Consider the following 15,397-nt stretch of genomic DNA (forward strand, 5'->3'; position numbering starts at 1 on the left):
GGCAGGGCAGGAATTGCTTTGCTCACCTTCACTTTTGGGGACTTACACTCTCTCCATTCCTCCAAACGTGTCTGATCACGCGCTCAAGACCAGTTTTCTACTACTACGACACTGAGTAGTGGTGGCGAAACATTTTTTTACACGCGCAAGCATTTTTCACCGTACAATAAGGTGACCTATATTTTAGACGCCATTTCACCCATTTAGCAACCTAACCCACTGCTGTCATGGGGGGGGGGCGCAGTCGGCCAAGCCTCGGTGAACACACCACGTCGCAACCTTGCGGGCAGGGGGAAACGGGACACCTAGACAAGTGAGGGGGCGATTCCAGAGCCCCCGAATCGCCTGCCTCCCCCCAGCCGAGACGCGGCCGCTCGAATTTTTCCTCCTAAATCCAAGCATGATTTAAGAGGAGCTGCAAGTGCGCGCAGTTGTTGTTTCTCCTGGTGGGCGAGGGCTGCCATTACTCTCCCCCTCGGTTTCCTTGGAGGAAAACAAAGGCCCCCAACACACCCCCACCCATTGGCTGCAGGTGCTGCACTCCTATGCCCTTCCTATTCAGAGGCAAGGCCCACCAATACATTCTGGGCGATTGACAGCTGAGCTGAGCCCGGATTGCAACCGCCGGAGCGGTACCTTTGCAGAGCGGGTGGGGGGCGACCCCATCGCTCGCATCCTCCGCGGCCTCCTTCCTTTTGCACAAACAGCCTACCACCCTCCGGTAGGACGGAGACGTGACACCCCCGAGGCAGCTTCCGGTGGAGAATCGGGGCCGTGCAAGGCGGCGGCAGCGGCGGCGGCAGCGGCGGGGACAACAGTTCCGGACGCGCTGCCTCCCCGCCCGCCCGCCGTGAGCGTCTCCAAGCAGAGCCGCGCGTGTTTTGATCCAAGCGGGAGGCAGCTCGGCAAGGCGGAGGGGCGTGGCGAGGCTTGTCTGGGCTGGACGCGGAGGGGGAGGGTCCCTCTCGCTGCGGCAGCAGGAGGAGGAGGCGGCGGCGGCGGCGGCGGGATGACTACGGGGGAAGCTAGAGGAGGAGACCGAGGAGGAGAGGCAGGCAGCGGAGCAGGAGGAGGCGTGAGGGACCGGCTTGCAAGCGAGCTACAGCGTTAGCAGCCAAAGCACCAGCACCAGCTCCTCCTCCTCTTGCCGATCCGAGGAGCTCGACCGGCGGGCGCGATGGCACTGCGGAGTCAGGAGCAAGCGCTGTCAGAGAAGGGGGCCCTGGAAGACGAAGGGGAGGAGGGCGAAGGAGGGGAAGCCGCGGCTGGCGGCGCTGTGGTGGCCAGAGGGGGCCCTCCGGGGGCCGCGGCGCAGGGCTTCACGCCCCCCGAAGGAGGCTTCGGCTGGGTGGTGGTCCTGGCTGCCACCTGGTGCAACGGCTCCATCTTCGGTATCCACAACTCCTTCGGGATGCTCTACGTCTTGCTGCAGGACGACGGGGCCGCCGAAGACCCCTCGCTGAAGTTTAAGACAGGTAAGCGTCCGTAAGGGGCGGCTGCAAGGGTTAGGGGAGACCACTGCGCGGTTGGAGAGAGCTAACAGCGCTGACACTCCGGCCTGCTGGATTTAGGGGAGCCTAGGTAGGCGGGCCAGAAGTAGATGGTAGTAAAAAGGTGTGGGGGTTTTGGAGGGGGTGGGAGGTAGGATGCTTCCTTCAAAAGTTCCGCTGGGGAGCTTGATCGGCGGGCCACCCTCTCAACACCCCTGGTTTAGGGTTGCGGTGTGGAGTCCATCGCCTCAGTGCCGGTCATAGCTGTCAACTTTTCCCTTTTAAAAGGGAAATTCTCTTATTCCGAATAGGATTCCTCGCAAGAAAAGGGAAAAGTTGACAGCTATGGTGCCGGTTTCCTGCCACCGCTCCTCGCTGCTTGAAAACTTCCCACAGTTGCAAAAGCTACTCTGAATCCCCCGAGCAATGACAACAAAAATAACAGCGAAACGTGTACAGCGCCGAGCGTGCTGCCGGCGCCTGATAGTAAATAATAGCGGCAGTGTATACATTCACCCACGAGGAGGAGATGTGCGATTTTGGTCTCTCTGAGCATCAGAGCGGCTTGGAAGTCTTAGAGCCTCCCGGTTCCTTAGCAGCAGCCTATTAAGAACAGGAACACACACACACACACACACACACATTTTGATCCTATTTTGAACGTTTAAAAACCTCCCTCTCCCCTCCTCTTTAGTGAGCAGGCCAATTAACCCTATTGCTTGCAAGCAGTGTATTTTTCGGAATCATAGTATTCATTTCTCTAGTCGTGCTACCTATCTGCAAATCATATTTGTATTCTGTACCTGGAGATGGTACTTTACACACCTCCTTCCCCTAGGGAAGCTTGGAAGCCAAACTATAGGGAGAAAATGTGGCGAATGTATAATGCTAGAATGACTCTAGGAGTCCTGGAAGCTCAGCCTGGCACTCACCCATCTCAGTCTCATTGTACATCTTGTATTGAGAACATTTTAGGTACATTACTTAGACCAGCGTGTGCCAACGGGATGGCAGGCAATAGCCTGCACAGCTGCAAGGTTCCAAAACGTGATGGGAGCTTAGCCATACTGGTCAGGACTGATGGGAACTGTAGTCCAACATTTCGGGGGTGAACCAGGTTGATGAAGGCTGGAATATACTGTTCCTTCCTTGAGTACCTATAATCTTTCTTGGTTGACATGTCAAATGAGAAGTGGGGTGGTGGAAGAATCTGCTGGTATCGGAAGTCCAGATAAGATGAGGGCCTAGAGCTTGGGATAGTGGTGGAGTCAGTGAACCTGTGGCCCTCCCAGTGTTTTTGAGTATAATTCTCATCACTGCTTACTATTGGCCATGCTGTCCCTACAGGAATCCTACAGGTTTCCTAACCTGCCTTAAGAGGATCATTTTGTACCAGTGATGAATTGTAGGTTCCAGTTACTGTGAATAAGGAAGACAAGAAATTGTGCACAATGGCTTTGGATCATTGTTGTGTTTTAGTTTTGTTATGGTGGTGGCGGTGCTATCAACAGTTTTATTGTTTAGCTCCATCAAAACAGTTTTAAACTTACAATGCTGAAGTTGTTCACCATTTAACATATCTGGTTACATTTGTGCCCTCCAGATGTTGGGGCCTGAACTTCCGTTCGCTCCAGACAGCATTTCCTGAAGAGCACCAAGTTGCCAAAGGCTACAACAGATGTATCTGAGTGTAGGAAACTTTGAAACCGTAATGTTGAAACTACCCCATAAATCCGGATGGTGAAAGACTTTGGAATGGAAGCAAACTGAGTTTGTTTAGGGTGTTCCTATACTGGCTCTTGATTCTTGGACAGGAGTTCCGATTTCTTGTAATGTTTCACTTGTAGTTTTGGTGGGTTTTGTGTGTGTAATGGAATCAGCAGCAGGGTGGTTGATAGCTCCACCGCCCCCGCCGCTTAATAGGGAAACATTTAGTTTAACACTGATGTATGTAAACAAACAACTCTTGTGAACAAGGCCGGGTCAAGCAATATTGCCGCTCCAGGGGAAACTTAATTTTGCTGCCCTAGGCCTGCACTGTGTCGTTTTGAGGCTGGGAGATTTTACCATACTTCTGGAAAGGCTTTTAAAAATGCAGCCCTTTGCCCTGTGAATGGGGAAGGGACAGGGATGACAACTTGGAAAATTTATCCTTGGGACGCACCTATTCCCTGTACCTTATCTTAGTTGTCTCAAATTTCTCAGACATGTGAGTGTAGCCACCCATGTCCCCTCTAAAGCATTTTGAATGTGGCTCCTCCTGAATGCTAGCTCTCCATAGAAGGCTGTCTCTGCATATGAATTTTTAAATGTATACACACACAGCTCTTGCATCAAAATGGCTATTTTCAGAATTCTGTTTCTACTTGGAAGGGGAAAGTCTGCAAGGGCTGAGGGACTGTGCGGTGCCAGTTGCTCCCAGGATGAGTTCTCCCTAGTGAATCCTGTTGAGTATCACGTGCAACTGAACCATTTCATGCAAGGTGCCTCATGCATATGTTATTAATTATGTAACTGGCAGCAATTGCTTATGCAAAAATGCAGCAGTTCCAGGGTTTTCCCATCCCTGACAGGGAATTCTCAGACATTTTTGGCTTGCTCCTTTCAGAGGTTTGGATCTTGTGAAATTCCCTCTTGCTTGATTTTCCACTAACGTACCTTGTAGTGCAGACAAGTCTCAACTTACGCTGGGGTTATGTTCGAGAGATAGCGCGTAAAGCCAACATTGTGCATAATCAAAACACATTGGGTTCAATGGCAAATGAGATTCCCAAAGTCTTTTTCTCCTGAATGCGCCCCCCTTTAATTTTTAAAAATTATTTTGACAAGCATGTAAAGCTGAATGTGCACAAGTTAAATGTGTGTAATTTTCAAGTTAAATCTGCTATTTTTGTGCAGAAGGAATTGCTACTAATTCATTTGCTGACATACACACTTAATATTAGTTACCTTGTAATGGCCTTGGAAAAGAGGGAGAAAGCCAGTACTTCCAATTTAAACAAGCTCCTTTACCTGGTCATGTGGAGATGATTTTAACTCTCCACAGGTGACATAGTCCCCCCCCCCATTACTTGAATGTATTCTGTTCAGAAACTTCCTGCTAAGTTTATGGTTCTGTAGAAGGTCAGGCCCCTGCTACCCAATAGACACCAATGAGTCCCATTTGATCTTTCACTGGGTTTTGTGAACAGATACACTGGGGAATCCCAGTCCAGAGGAATTTGAGTATCTTCTAGGACTTACCATTTCATCAGTGTAAATTTGATTATTTTTAGCTTTTTCTTTTTTCAACAACCCAAAAGTGTAGTAGCAGGGTATTACCATTTACCAGGGTATACAGGAAACAAAAACAATAAATAGTAATAATAATAATAATAATAATGTTTTAAAAAAGGAAAGGACCCCTGGATGGTTAAGTCCAATCAAAGGTGACTATGGGGTTGTGGCGCTCATCTCACTTTTCAGGCTGAGGGAGCTGGCGTTTGTCGACAGACAGCTTTCTGGGTCATGTGGCCAGCATGACTAAGCCACTTCTGGCGCAACTGAACACTGTGACAGAAACCAGAGCACATGGAAATACTGTTTACCTTCTTGCTGCAATTGTACCTATATATCTACTTGCGCTGCTATGCTTTTGAACTGCTAGGTTGGCAGAAGCTGGGACAGAGCAATGGGAGCTCACCCCATCGTGTATATTCGAACTGCCAACCTTCTGATCAGCAAGCCCAAGAGGTTCGGTGACACACCAATACAAATAAAGGCACCCATATTTCTCAAGCTGCTCTAGATGGTGAATGCTAAACATCTAAGTCCAAAGCATAGGAAATATAATCCCACCAAATGACCTAGGGGCGTTCTGGATCCTGCACCTTCCTGAAATCATGCACTTTGTGTGCAATTTTTCGGCAGTAGTCCAAGACCAGAAGTTCTTACACTGCAAAGACAAATACAGTTTTTTAAAAAAAGGTTTTTCTGTTGCTGCGCTGTTGAAATCGTAGCTACAGCTAACATCTATGTCAAAAGCTTTTTTTATTTTATGCATTTAAAGGAGCTGTCCACTTGTAAAAGATTGTAGGGTTGCTGGAAGTGGTGACTGTGTGGAGATGGTTCACTTTTTGATTCTGGGCTGCTTCACATGTTGAAAGGCAGCAAATGCATGTTTCTCCTGGAAGTCTTGCTCCACCCAGCCAAAACCCAAATCTTGTTTCCAGATTGTTCCATTTTTATTTCTCTAATATGAAATGCTTTTAGGCATTGATTACTTTTTGGAGAGTGGGGCATGAGAGAACTGGTTGCAATAGGAGTATACTGGAAATTTTGCAAGAGTCAATAGTTCCTTTGGAATATAGTTCCCCCAAGCAACAGTCTTCTGTCTTTTCAAACATCATTTTAGTCCAAACTTGCATTTGATTATCCACTTATGATTGTTTATTGTATGCTGGTCGTGCTGTATTGTGACTTGATTAGCTTGGGCTGCAACCACGGATGTTGCAAGTTACTTAATGATTCAGGGACATAAGCCCTTAGGTACACATTTGCATATGCTGACATGCATGTATGGAGAAGAATTTAGAATACAAGCCAACTAATTTCCAGTCCAAAACACTCCTAATATTTTTTTCAGCTAATTTGTACCTTGAGCCAGAGCATCAGCTCCTGTTCAATTGGTTTACTCTAGTTAATTTCCCAATAGATCCTGCTCCTTATCAATTCCCTTCTCCTCAGTTATAAGTATGTAAGTAAAAGTTAACAGTTCAGTTACTAAACATCATGTAAAATTCATAAATATTTAAATCAAGTTCCTGTTGTAAACAGTTCAATATGTAACAGCAATAAGAAGTCCAAAGAATTACAGCTCTCTCAGGTCGGCATGCACAGCCATTAATGTGGTGATAATGCAGGGTACCAAGACTTAACCATAGCCCACAAAACCCTTCATGTCAACTCTGCCCTCTCATCATCACAGGCTAAAACAGAGGTGGATGAAAGAGGCAGCCTTTTTCACTACCCTGACTAATATAGCCCAGCCTGTAAAGTGCCTTCACAGGGTATCAATGGTGCATTTTGAGATAGTGGATGAGCTGCTCCTGGCTCCTGGGGAAACATAGGTCTATGATTCATGTGTTTGCAAATGCATTTGACACATTTCTGCTTTACATTCTTTGATGTACAGTCCCATTGTAGTTGTACAACTAAAATGTAATGAGTAAAGTGGACCAGTGCACCAGGGTTCACCTACCCAAACTGCTTTTACTCCACGTTCAGCAGGGTAAAGGTTATATGGAATAACGGGAAATTCAGGTCAGACACTGTTGTTCCAAATAAACTTGAACAGAAGTTAATGAGCTTTGTCATTAACTGTCTTTTGGTTCGTTGACTTTTTTTTACAAGAAGGCTGAACTCAATGCCGAAAGATGCAACGCAGGTTCTGGCAAAAAGATGTAGTCATGTCAGCTTGCCTCTTAATTCTCCTAAAGTGAAAATGGAATTGTTTTTGTTTCAGCCCATCAGGCACCACCAGCAGAGTAACAGTATTGTGTTGTGCTCTCCCTGACAATAAACCTTCAAAGTCAGCTGTGGTTATTCCCATTTTGCACATTGGGTATGGGAGAGACTGAGACTAGGAACAATTAACTTGCTCAAAACTGTGCAGTGCATTTGTAGCAGGGCAAATGCAGGCATATTGGATCCCAGCCACTGCTGCATTTTAATAAAATGAAAATCTGAGTCCACAAACCATTGAGATACTTCTTCAGTATTCATTATCTGTGGTGCAGTATTCTTATGTGTGTGATGCTGAATCCTAAGGATTGCTTTGGCTTGACCATGTGACTGAAAATACTGAATTTAACACAATGGGAGGCAGTGGAAGGGAGAGGGAGAGAAACAGGAGGAATATGTGATCATTTTAGTTATGCATACTTTGGCTTCATTGCTGCGCAGGATGGCTGTGCTGGCTGGGGCTGATGGGAGTTGTAGTCCAAAATAGCTGGAAGACACCACACTGGGGAAGGCTGCACTAAGGTTCTCAGGGCAAGACCTAAACTTTCTCCCAGCAGTGGTCCTGAGTGCAGTTCAACATGGTTAGCAGGCAGCAATACAAGTCATTCCTGCACTTACCTTGATCCCCAGTGCACACACTTACATACATATTATATAGCTGCCTGCCAACTGCTGCAAGTACCTGGCAGGCAGCAAAATAGAGTAGTAAATGGGAGGATCTGGGGACTGGATTATAAATTGGAAGCAAGAAAAGTTCACAAAATAGGAGGAGTAAATAGCTCTTAAGGACCCCAGGGATTGAAACTCATTTACCAATCACAGCTCTGACCTCACCCATTGCCTTAAAACACTGGCAGGCGAGTTCAGTTCCCATAAAATGACCCCCCTTGCTAGATACTCCAAGGAGACGGACAGGCCTCTGCTTGAGAGCTTAGTAATGAAGTGGACAAGGTAAAGGGGAGGGGGCAGAGGCCGGCTGTCCTGTCCATGTTTACTTTGCTGGAACGTGGCAGAGCTAGGAATGCAAGTTGGACCCAGGGACTACTTGAATCAGCAGCTAGTATGCCTTCAGTGAAGAAATAGCTTCCTAGGGAGGTCATGTGGTTAGAAAGTTCCAAAATGACTACAGTTTTTTTGTAATTGTGTCATTGAATGAAAACATATTTCAAATGGCTTGTTTGTTTGCTTGCTTGTTAGTTTAAAGAGGACCTTTTTATTCTAGCTTTTGAGGGATTTTATATGCATTCGTTCTTTTTTTGGTTTTGGGGGGGATAGAAACTATTTTTACCTATTTGAATTTTCACTTTAGAGGTTCACTTCGATAAGAATCCTGCAATTCCTGTCTTGCAAGGCCTCTCTTGCTTAGCCAGTCTCCCACCATTCCTTCCAGCCCCAAAGCTTCATAGACTTCTGTCACTCAGGAAGGTCCTCCCCCCTCAAACCTTCTGTTCTAGTGTGAAACATAATTCACATGCCTGAGCCACTTGGGTAGATTCTTCTTCTTATTATTTTACACATTGGTTTCAAACAAAGTTGTATTTAGTTGTGTGCATTAGTTTTCTGCTTCTGCCAGCTTGTTACTTAGCTGACCTGGTCTGAAATGAGAGTCCTGTTTGGAGGATACTGCCTTGAGGCTAAGGACTGTTCTCCCCTTTGTCCTAAGCCTTTGTTTGAGCTGTACGTCTTTCGACCGCAGGTGGAGGCTTGCACGTTCGAATGCCTCTCTGTACAAAATAATCCTCTGCTCACCCCCCCCCCAAGTTTTGGGGACAGGACTACAGTGGTACCTCGGGTTAAGAACTTAATTTGTTCCGGAGGTCTGTTCTTAACCTGAAACATTTCTTAACCTGACATACCACTTTAGCTAATGGGGCCTCCCGCTGCCGCCACGTCACCGCCGCGTGATTTCTGTTCTCATCCTGAAGCAAAGTTCTTAACCCGAGGTACTATTTCTGCATTAGTGGAGTCTGCAACCTGAAGTGTCTGTAACCCAAGGTACCACTGTACTCTAGATCCTTACATGTAGTTTACCTTTGCAGAGTGATTTTTTTAAAAAATATGACCCAGCAATCTATTGCATGGGCCTCCCCCGGCAGCCTAAACTGGCATAGCAAAATGCATGTTGACTACCTTACGGAAAACAAAGCCTAAAGTATGGTCTGTTCCATCCTGTGGCCACAGCATTCTGCAAACTTAAAATAATTGCTGGAAAAATTCCTTTTTTGTATGCATTTTTGTACATTTTCTGAGCTGAGAACTGTGTTGCAAAATTCAGAGAAGTATAAGAAACAAAGAGATAACCGTGCCCTGTTCTGTGCATGGGAAGTACAGACTGGGCCAGTTTGCTTTAAAATGTGGACCTTGAGTATCCTTAACTAGTACTGGGAGGCTTGGTTCAAATCCTCCTCAGCCATGATGCTTGTTGAGTGTGTCTGTCTTTCAGGAAAGCCTGCCTTGCAGGGTTCTAGATTCGTGCTGGTCTGACGCAGTAGAAATATATTTTAAATTTTTTTAAAAATTATCCAGTAGCACCTTAGAGACCAACTAAGTTTGTTCTTGGTATGAGCTTTCGTGTGCATGCACACTTCTACCTTTCAGGGTGGTTCTGCTGATAAAAGGGATGGGAGAGAACTTTGCATGCCTCCTTAAGTGCTTTGGTTTGACATGAATGAAGCAAACCCTGTGTGGCAATATATTTCTCATTTTCCAACTGCCCATTCTTATTTGGTCAAAACAGAACCATATACCCACAAGAAGTAGGTACTGGGAGGCTTGGAGAGTCTCCACAGTTTGCAAAAGTACAACAAAATGAAATCCCAGTCAGAATTGAGCATGCCCAGTAGCTACATAATTCTTGCTGAGGATTGGAAGGGGGTAGAAACGGGATTGAGGGAATGGAATGGAATATCCTGGAATAAGGTATGGCTGACTGAGCACTGTACACTGCAGCATTTTATTGCAGCTTCCATGTCTTAATAACATATGTTCTTGAAAGCTGCTTATCCCCCCGGTCTTTACAGGAAAGACATATCCTAACATTTTATTTTTATGGGACCACCTCATTGTGATATAGAGGAGTTGAAAAAGCATATCACTGGGCATGTTAGTGCCTAAACTTCCAGTAAACGTTGTATTTTACTTTGACAATCTGCCACAGGCTAAGCATGGGTCAGAAATTTACTGCAAGTTCCTTCTCTGGCACTGACTCACTTTATGGCCTTAATCAAGACACTCTGTGTGAGCTACCCTTGAGTTTTCCTTGTTCTTTTGGTGTGTTGGGTGTTGCACCTTCAGGCTGAAGTCTGCCTATCTCAGTGGATTGAGTGGCTGGACACTTGGGCCATTCTCTCATGGTCTACGTGCGGCACAGTTTTATGGACGCAGTGTATGGCTGTAAAAATAGGACTTATGCTAAAGAACATCAACAGATGCAAGGTGTGGACCCAACCCAAACAATAACAGCGCACAGGGTTTTGATTATCCGTGTTTCAGCCACCTCTTGCAATGTCACGTTCTCCAGGTTTTGATCTTACACAATACAAGGTCCCTTTAGATCAAATTTAGGACTAGGCTATCAAAACAACACCGGCAGTTCATTTGTTTACATACACTGAACAATATACTCCTTTTAAGTGAAGTAGTGAAGAAGACAAGCAAGTACTGCTGTGACTCCAAACACACCCTTTAGTTGGATTGCTGTCTCTTCCCATCTCTTCAGCTTAGAGAGCTGCCTTGTGTTTGAGTCAGATCATTGGTCCATCAAGCCCAGTATTATCTACACTGACTGGCAGTGCCTCTCCAGAGTTTTTTTTTTTTTGTTCCAAATGTTTCTTTAATACCATCAAATGACTTCATCATTTTTCCCCCCATAAAATATTTATTGAGATTTTCAAAAAATTACAAAAGAAAAAGAAAAAGAAAAAAGAAAGAAAAATACAAAATAAAAATAGTTAAAAACAATTCAGTCTTTCCGTCACATATTTTCATTTCCTTATTTCCTGGACCTCCTCACGCCTCCCTTTTCTGTATTCCAATTCAAATTGTTAATTCAGCAAATCCCTCCCCTCTTCAATCATCTTAATCTTCAATTTTAAAATATTATAACATTAAGTTTTTACCTATTAATAACCATTTTCACATATTCTCTTATAGCATTACAGCTAAAGACCACTTAGTTTCTATCCAACATCATTCTAACATTCATTAATTTTACAATATTTCTGTAGATAGTCTTTAAATTTCTTCCAATCTTCTTCCACCGACTCTTCTCCCTGGTCTCGGATTCTGCCAGTCATTTCCGCCAGTTCCATATAGTCCATCACCTTCATCTGCCATTCTTCCGGGGTGGGTAGATCTTGTGTTTTCCAATACTTTGCAATGAGTATTCTTGCTGCTGTTGTGGCATACATAAAAAAAGTTCTATCTTTCTTTGGCACCAATTGGCCGACTATGCCCAGGAGAAAGGCCTCTGGTTTCTTCAAGAAGGTATATTTAAATACCTTTTTCAATTCATTATATATCATCTCCCAGAAAGCCTTAATCCTTGGGCACATCCACCAAAGGTGAAAGAATGTACCTTCAGTTTCTTTACATTTCCAACATTTATTATCCGGCAGATGATAGATTTTTGCAAGCTTGACTGGTGTCATGTACCACCTGTATATCATTTTCATAATATTCTCTTCTAGGGCATTACATGCCATGAATTTCATACCTGTGGTCCACAACTGTTCCCAGTCAGCAAACATAATGTTATGTCCAACATCTTGTGCCCATTTAATCATAGCAGATTTGACCGTTTCATCCTGAGTATTCCATTTCAACAGCAAGTTATACATCTTTGACAAAATCTTAGTTTTAGGTTCTAACAGTTCTGTTTCTAATTTTGATTTTTCCACCTGGAAGCCAATTTTCTTACCCAAGTTATATGCCTCCATTATCTGATAATAATGTAGCCAGTCTCGCACTTTATCTGTGCCTCTCCAGAGTTTTAGACAGCCCTACCTGAAGATGCCATGTGGAATTGAGCTTCACACAGAGCAGATGCTCGGTCACTGAACTGCAGCCTTTTCCTGCAAAACCAGCTGTGTTGTTTTGGAGTACCGTTTTTGCTCCAGAGAAGTGTTCAGAAAATAAATAAATAACTAGCAGCAAAAACTATTGGTGACATCTAGCAAATTCTGATGAGAACACACACAAAACAACCATACATTGCCAGGGAGATGTTGGCCTGAATTCTTGGGTTCTGACTCATATTGGAACTATAGCTCTACCTCCAAAAGTCCTTAACCTCCAAGGACTCTGTTCTGCTCATGCAAGGAGGTTTTTTTTACTGTTTCTTCAATGCATTCCCATCAAAATGCTGACCCGTATTATTTTCCCCTTTCACAATTTTTGTGGGCAATCCATTAAGTTAAAACACACACACACACAAAAACACACACACACTGGAAATGGCAAACCTGGATTAAAGTGGATGAAACCCTGAGAAGAACAATGCTCCGTGCATGCTGCAGAAACAAACAAACAAGCAAACAAACAAACAAACAAGCCCTTGCATGCATGAGAAGCATGGAGTCCACAACAAACTCTCTTTGTGAAGTTATCCTAAGACCCCAGGCCAGCCCATCAGTGCTAGCAAAGTCCACCCCCACCAGCTGGGACTTGTAAAAGTGCCATAAGGTTCTCTTCTCTTCACTCTACCTCTCCTGTAGTTTCATGCCACTTTTTCGTGTCTTGGTAGCTAGATAACATTGCACTTGGGGTGTGTGTGTCCAGGTGGCATTCTCTAGCTTTCTGCTAGAGCTCCTCCCCCTTTTTTCAAAAAAAGACAGCACCATGAAGATGGAGTGGGGTGCGTGCTCACCACTTGTGAAATCGGATAAACTGAAGCAACTGCTCAATATTGCCACTTGTTAATCTTGATCCTGTACGGGATTATAACTTTTTCAAGGAGCTGTGGATGTCTTATTAGACTCATGCTGCCTCTATTCTTCTCACATGCCAGGGCTGAAGTTCACAGTGGGTCTTGGAAATGATGTGCAGTTAACCTGTGCATTAATGCCCCCCAGCTCCGGGGCCAGAAGAGGGATTTGCAAGGAGACCTGGTGGAACAGAAAGAGGATCTTCTCAGCAGTAGCAAGTCGGAGCTGGTAATGGTATAGTCCTTGGTTGCTGTAAAGGCTTTCCTGTCAATAAATGCACCTTAAGAGGCTGTCTTCTCTTCCTGCTCCTTGGCCATCTTCGCCTTTCTCCCAGGTCTAAGCCAGGTCAGCAAGATGCTTTTCAGATTCTGCCTTCACTAGCTTTGTGAAAACAGATAGCCATGTTACTGTGGTTGAGAGTAAGTTGTCGTATCATATTGGCTTTGTGAAAACAGGTTGCTGCATTATTCCCATTTTGCAGACCTGCACCTGGGAGTGAACACCTTATTCAAGGCCGCAGAATGAGGAAAGGTGGGGCTGAACACTTAAGTGCTCAGAGTGCTTATCCAGGGATGGTAAACTTCCCCATGTTTTTGGAGGCCAATCTGTTATCCCAACAGTGGGCTGCAAAAGTGCTGTGTCATGCAGCAAATCTCATGCAATTCTGATGCAGCCAGTGATGGGGTGCCTAAGCAGATCTGGCAGTGCACTTTAGAACAAAGTTGTCATTAGGCAATTAAGCACCGTGGACTCTTTGTTAGAAGCATACTGTCTGCCTCTCATAGCAGTGTGGAAAACAACTTCCCTCTAGGATATGTTGGCAGAGATTTTTATTACAGTGTCAAGTATAGGGATGCCTCTTTGGAATCAGAGTTGCACATCCAACATTATATTTAATTTCGTATAAGCTTGGAGAAAGTATCAGGCACAGAGCAAAAGTGCACAGGATATTGGAGTTGCTAAATGTGTAGGACACTTGCCAGTGCACTTCATTACGTTCAACCCTGTCTTGGCTGAAATAGCATAGAAGATGACCTCAGAGGCATTTTCTGGACTACATTATCCCTTTTTTAAAAGAAAGAGAGAAAGAGAAAGAAAAGAAAGCTGGATGAAGAAAGGTGAATGCATGTATGGGCACCTACATTTAGATGAATGAAATTGTACCTACAAACCTTCCTGTGCATTCCTTCTAATTTTCCTCCTGCCTAACATTAATTTGCTTGGAAAGAACCCTGGGAGAAGGTAGCACATCCCTTTGTGGAGTGGGTGCATCAGTTTTTCAAACAAGTATACGCTCCCTTTTTAAAACAACATTTCCCCCCTCTCTGTGTGCAATTTATTTGCACACACAGACACTAATAATAATAAAAGAAATTTCACACACAAAAAAATGGGTTGCGTGTTTCATCCACCTTCTCCTTCTTCAGTTTCCCCCAGTTACCTGAGGGAGGGAGGCAGCAGCCACATACCACTTCAGGCCATTGGCCCAGCTAGCTCACTATTGTCTACATTAGCATTCATCTGCCTTGGGTCCCCATATGTTCTTGGACTACGACCCCCATCATCCTTTACAATTGGCAATGCTGGCAGGGGTGGTGGTCTTTGTAATCCTAGCAACAACTGGAGGACCCAAAACTGGGGAAGACTGCCTTTTGCAGGCAGCAGCTCTCCAGTTACCGTATTTCAGACAAGGAATCTTTCCCAGCCCTACTCTGTCACCAAGCTACAGACATCCCTGAGCACACTATTCGGAGCACCAAGGCAGCAGCAACAGAACTACCTTCGCCACCAGACAATTGCGCTATAGAAGAAGCCCAGACTTCAGCTAGGCATCCTTCTCAGTAGAGTCCTTAACCTTGAATAACTTGTAAGCGTACCGCTAGCCTGAAAGCTGCTAGTGGCAGATGGAGAATGGAAATTCTTGTAGAAACAGAGACATTATGAGACATTCTGCTGGGAGGGAATGGCTTTCCAGAGGCAGGCCGAAACCCAGCCTGGGGACTTTTCTGTGTGAGGTCCTGCTGGCTTAGAGAGGAAACCCTAATGACACAGTGTGCTTGGGACAGCAGCCATTTTGAAGCCCAGCTGAGTAAAGCCGGCTGTATCCCGCCACAGAGATTGACCACAGTTCCTCCTTCGGATGGCTTGCTGTGAAGTGCTGTGGAAATGGGTGTGCCCTAAGCTCCCTTTCTCCAACTTGGTACCGCCCAGATGCTGTTGGACTACAACATGCATTAGCTGCTAATCTTTTCAGGTGGGTAAAGACTGTTCCAAGCAAATGGGAGATAACTTACTAATATCTTATATGACTTGTACTGCATTCATGCACCACCACTTCGGCCTGAATCATAATTTTCCTCTAACCCAGCCTTTTTGTCAACCCATTGGAAGTATTGCACTCATTTTTCTCTGGGAGGGTGGTGGAACAAGGTATGGCAATTGGTAGCAGTTGAGAATCTTGCAGCGCATAACACGCGGCTA

General features: G+C 45.0%; 1 protein-coding gene across 1 annotated transcript in view; it reads left to right on the plus strand.

The window, feature by feature from the left end:
* Positions 1-988: 988 nt before the first annotated feature.
* The window catches only part of SLC16A2 (solute carrier family 16 member 2), a 95,836-nt gene continuing 81,427 nt past the window's right edge, over positions 989-15,397 (plus strand). The window contains exon 1 of the mRNA XM_082208264.1: positions 989-1,475. Coding sequence (XP_082064390.1) covers positions 1,178-1,475 — 298 coding nt within the window. The 5' untranslated portion in view covers positions 989-1,177. The remainder of the gene's footprint in view (positions 1,476-15,397) is intronic.

The sequence above is a fragment of the Podarcis vaucheri genome (assembly GCF_965113315.1).
Source record: "Podarcis vaucheri genome assembly, chromosome: Z".
Lineage (NCBI taxonomy): Eukaryota > Metazoa > Chordata > Lepidosauria > Squamata > Lacertidae > Podarcis > Podarcis vaucheri.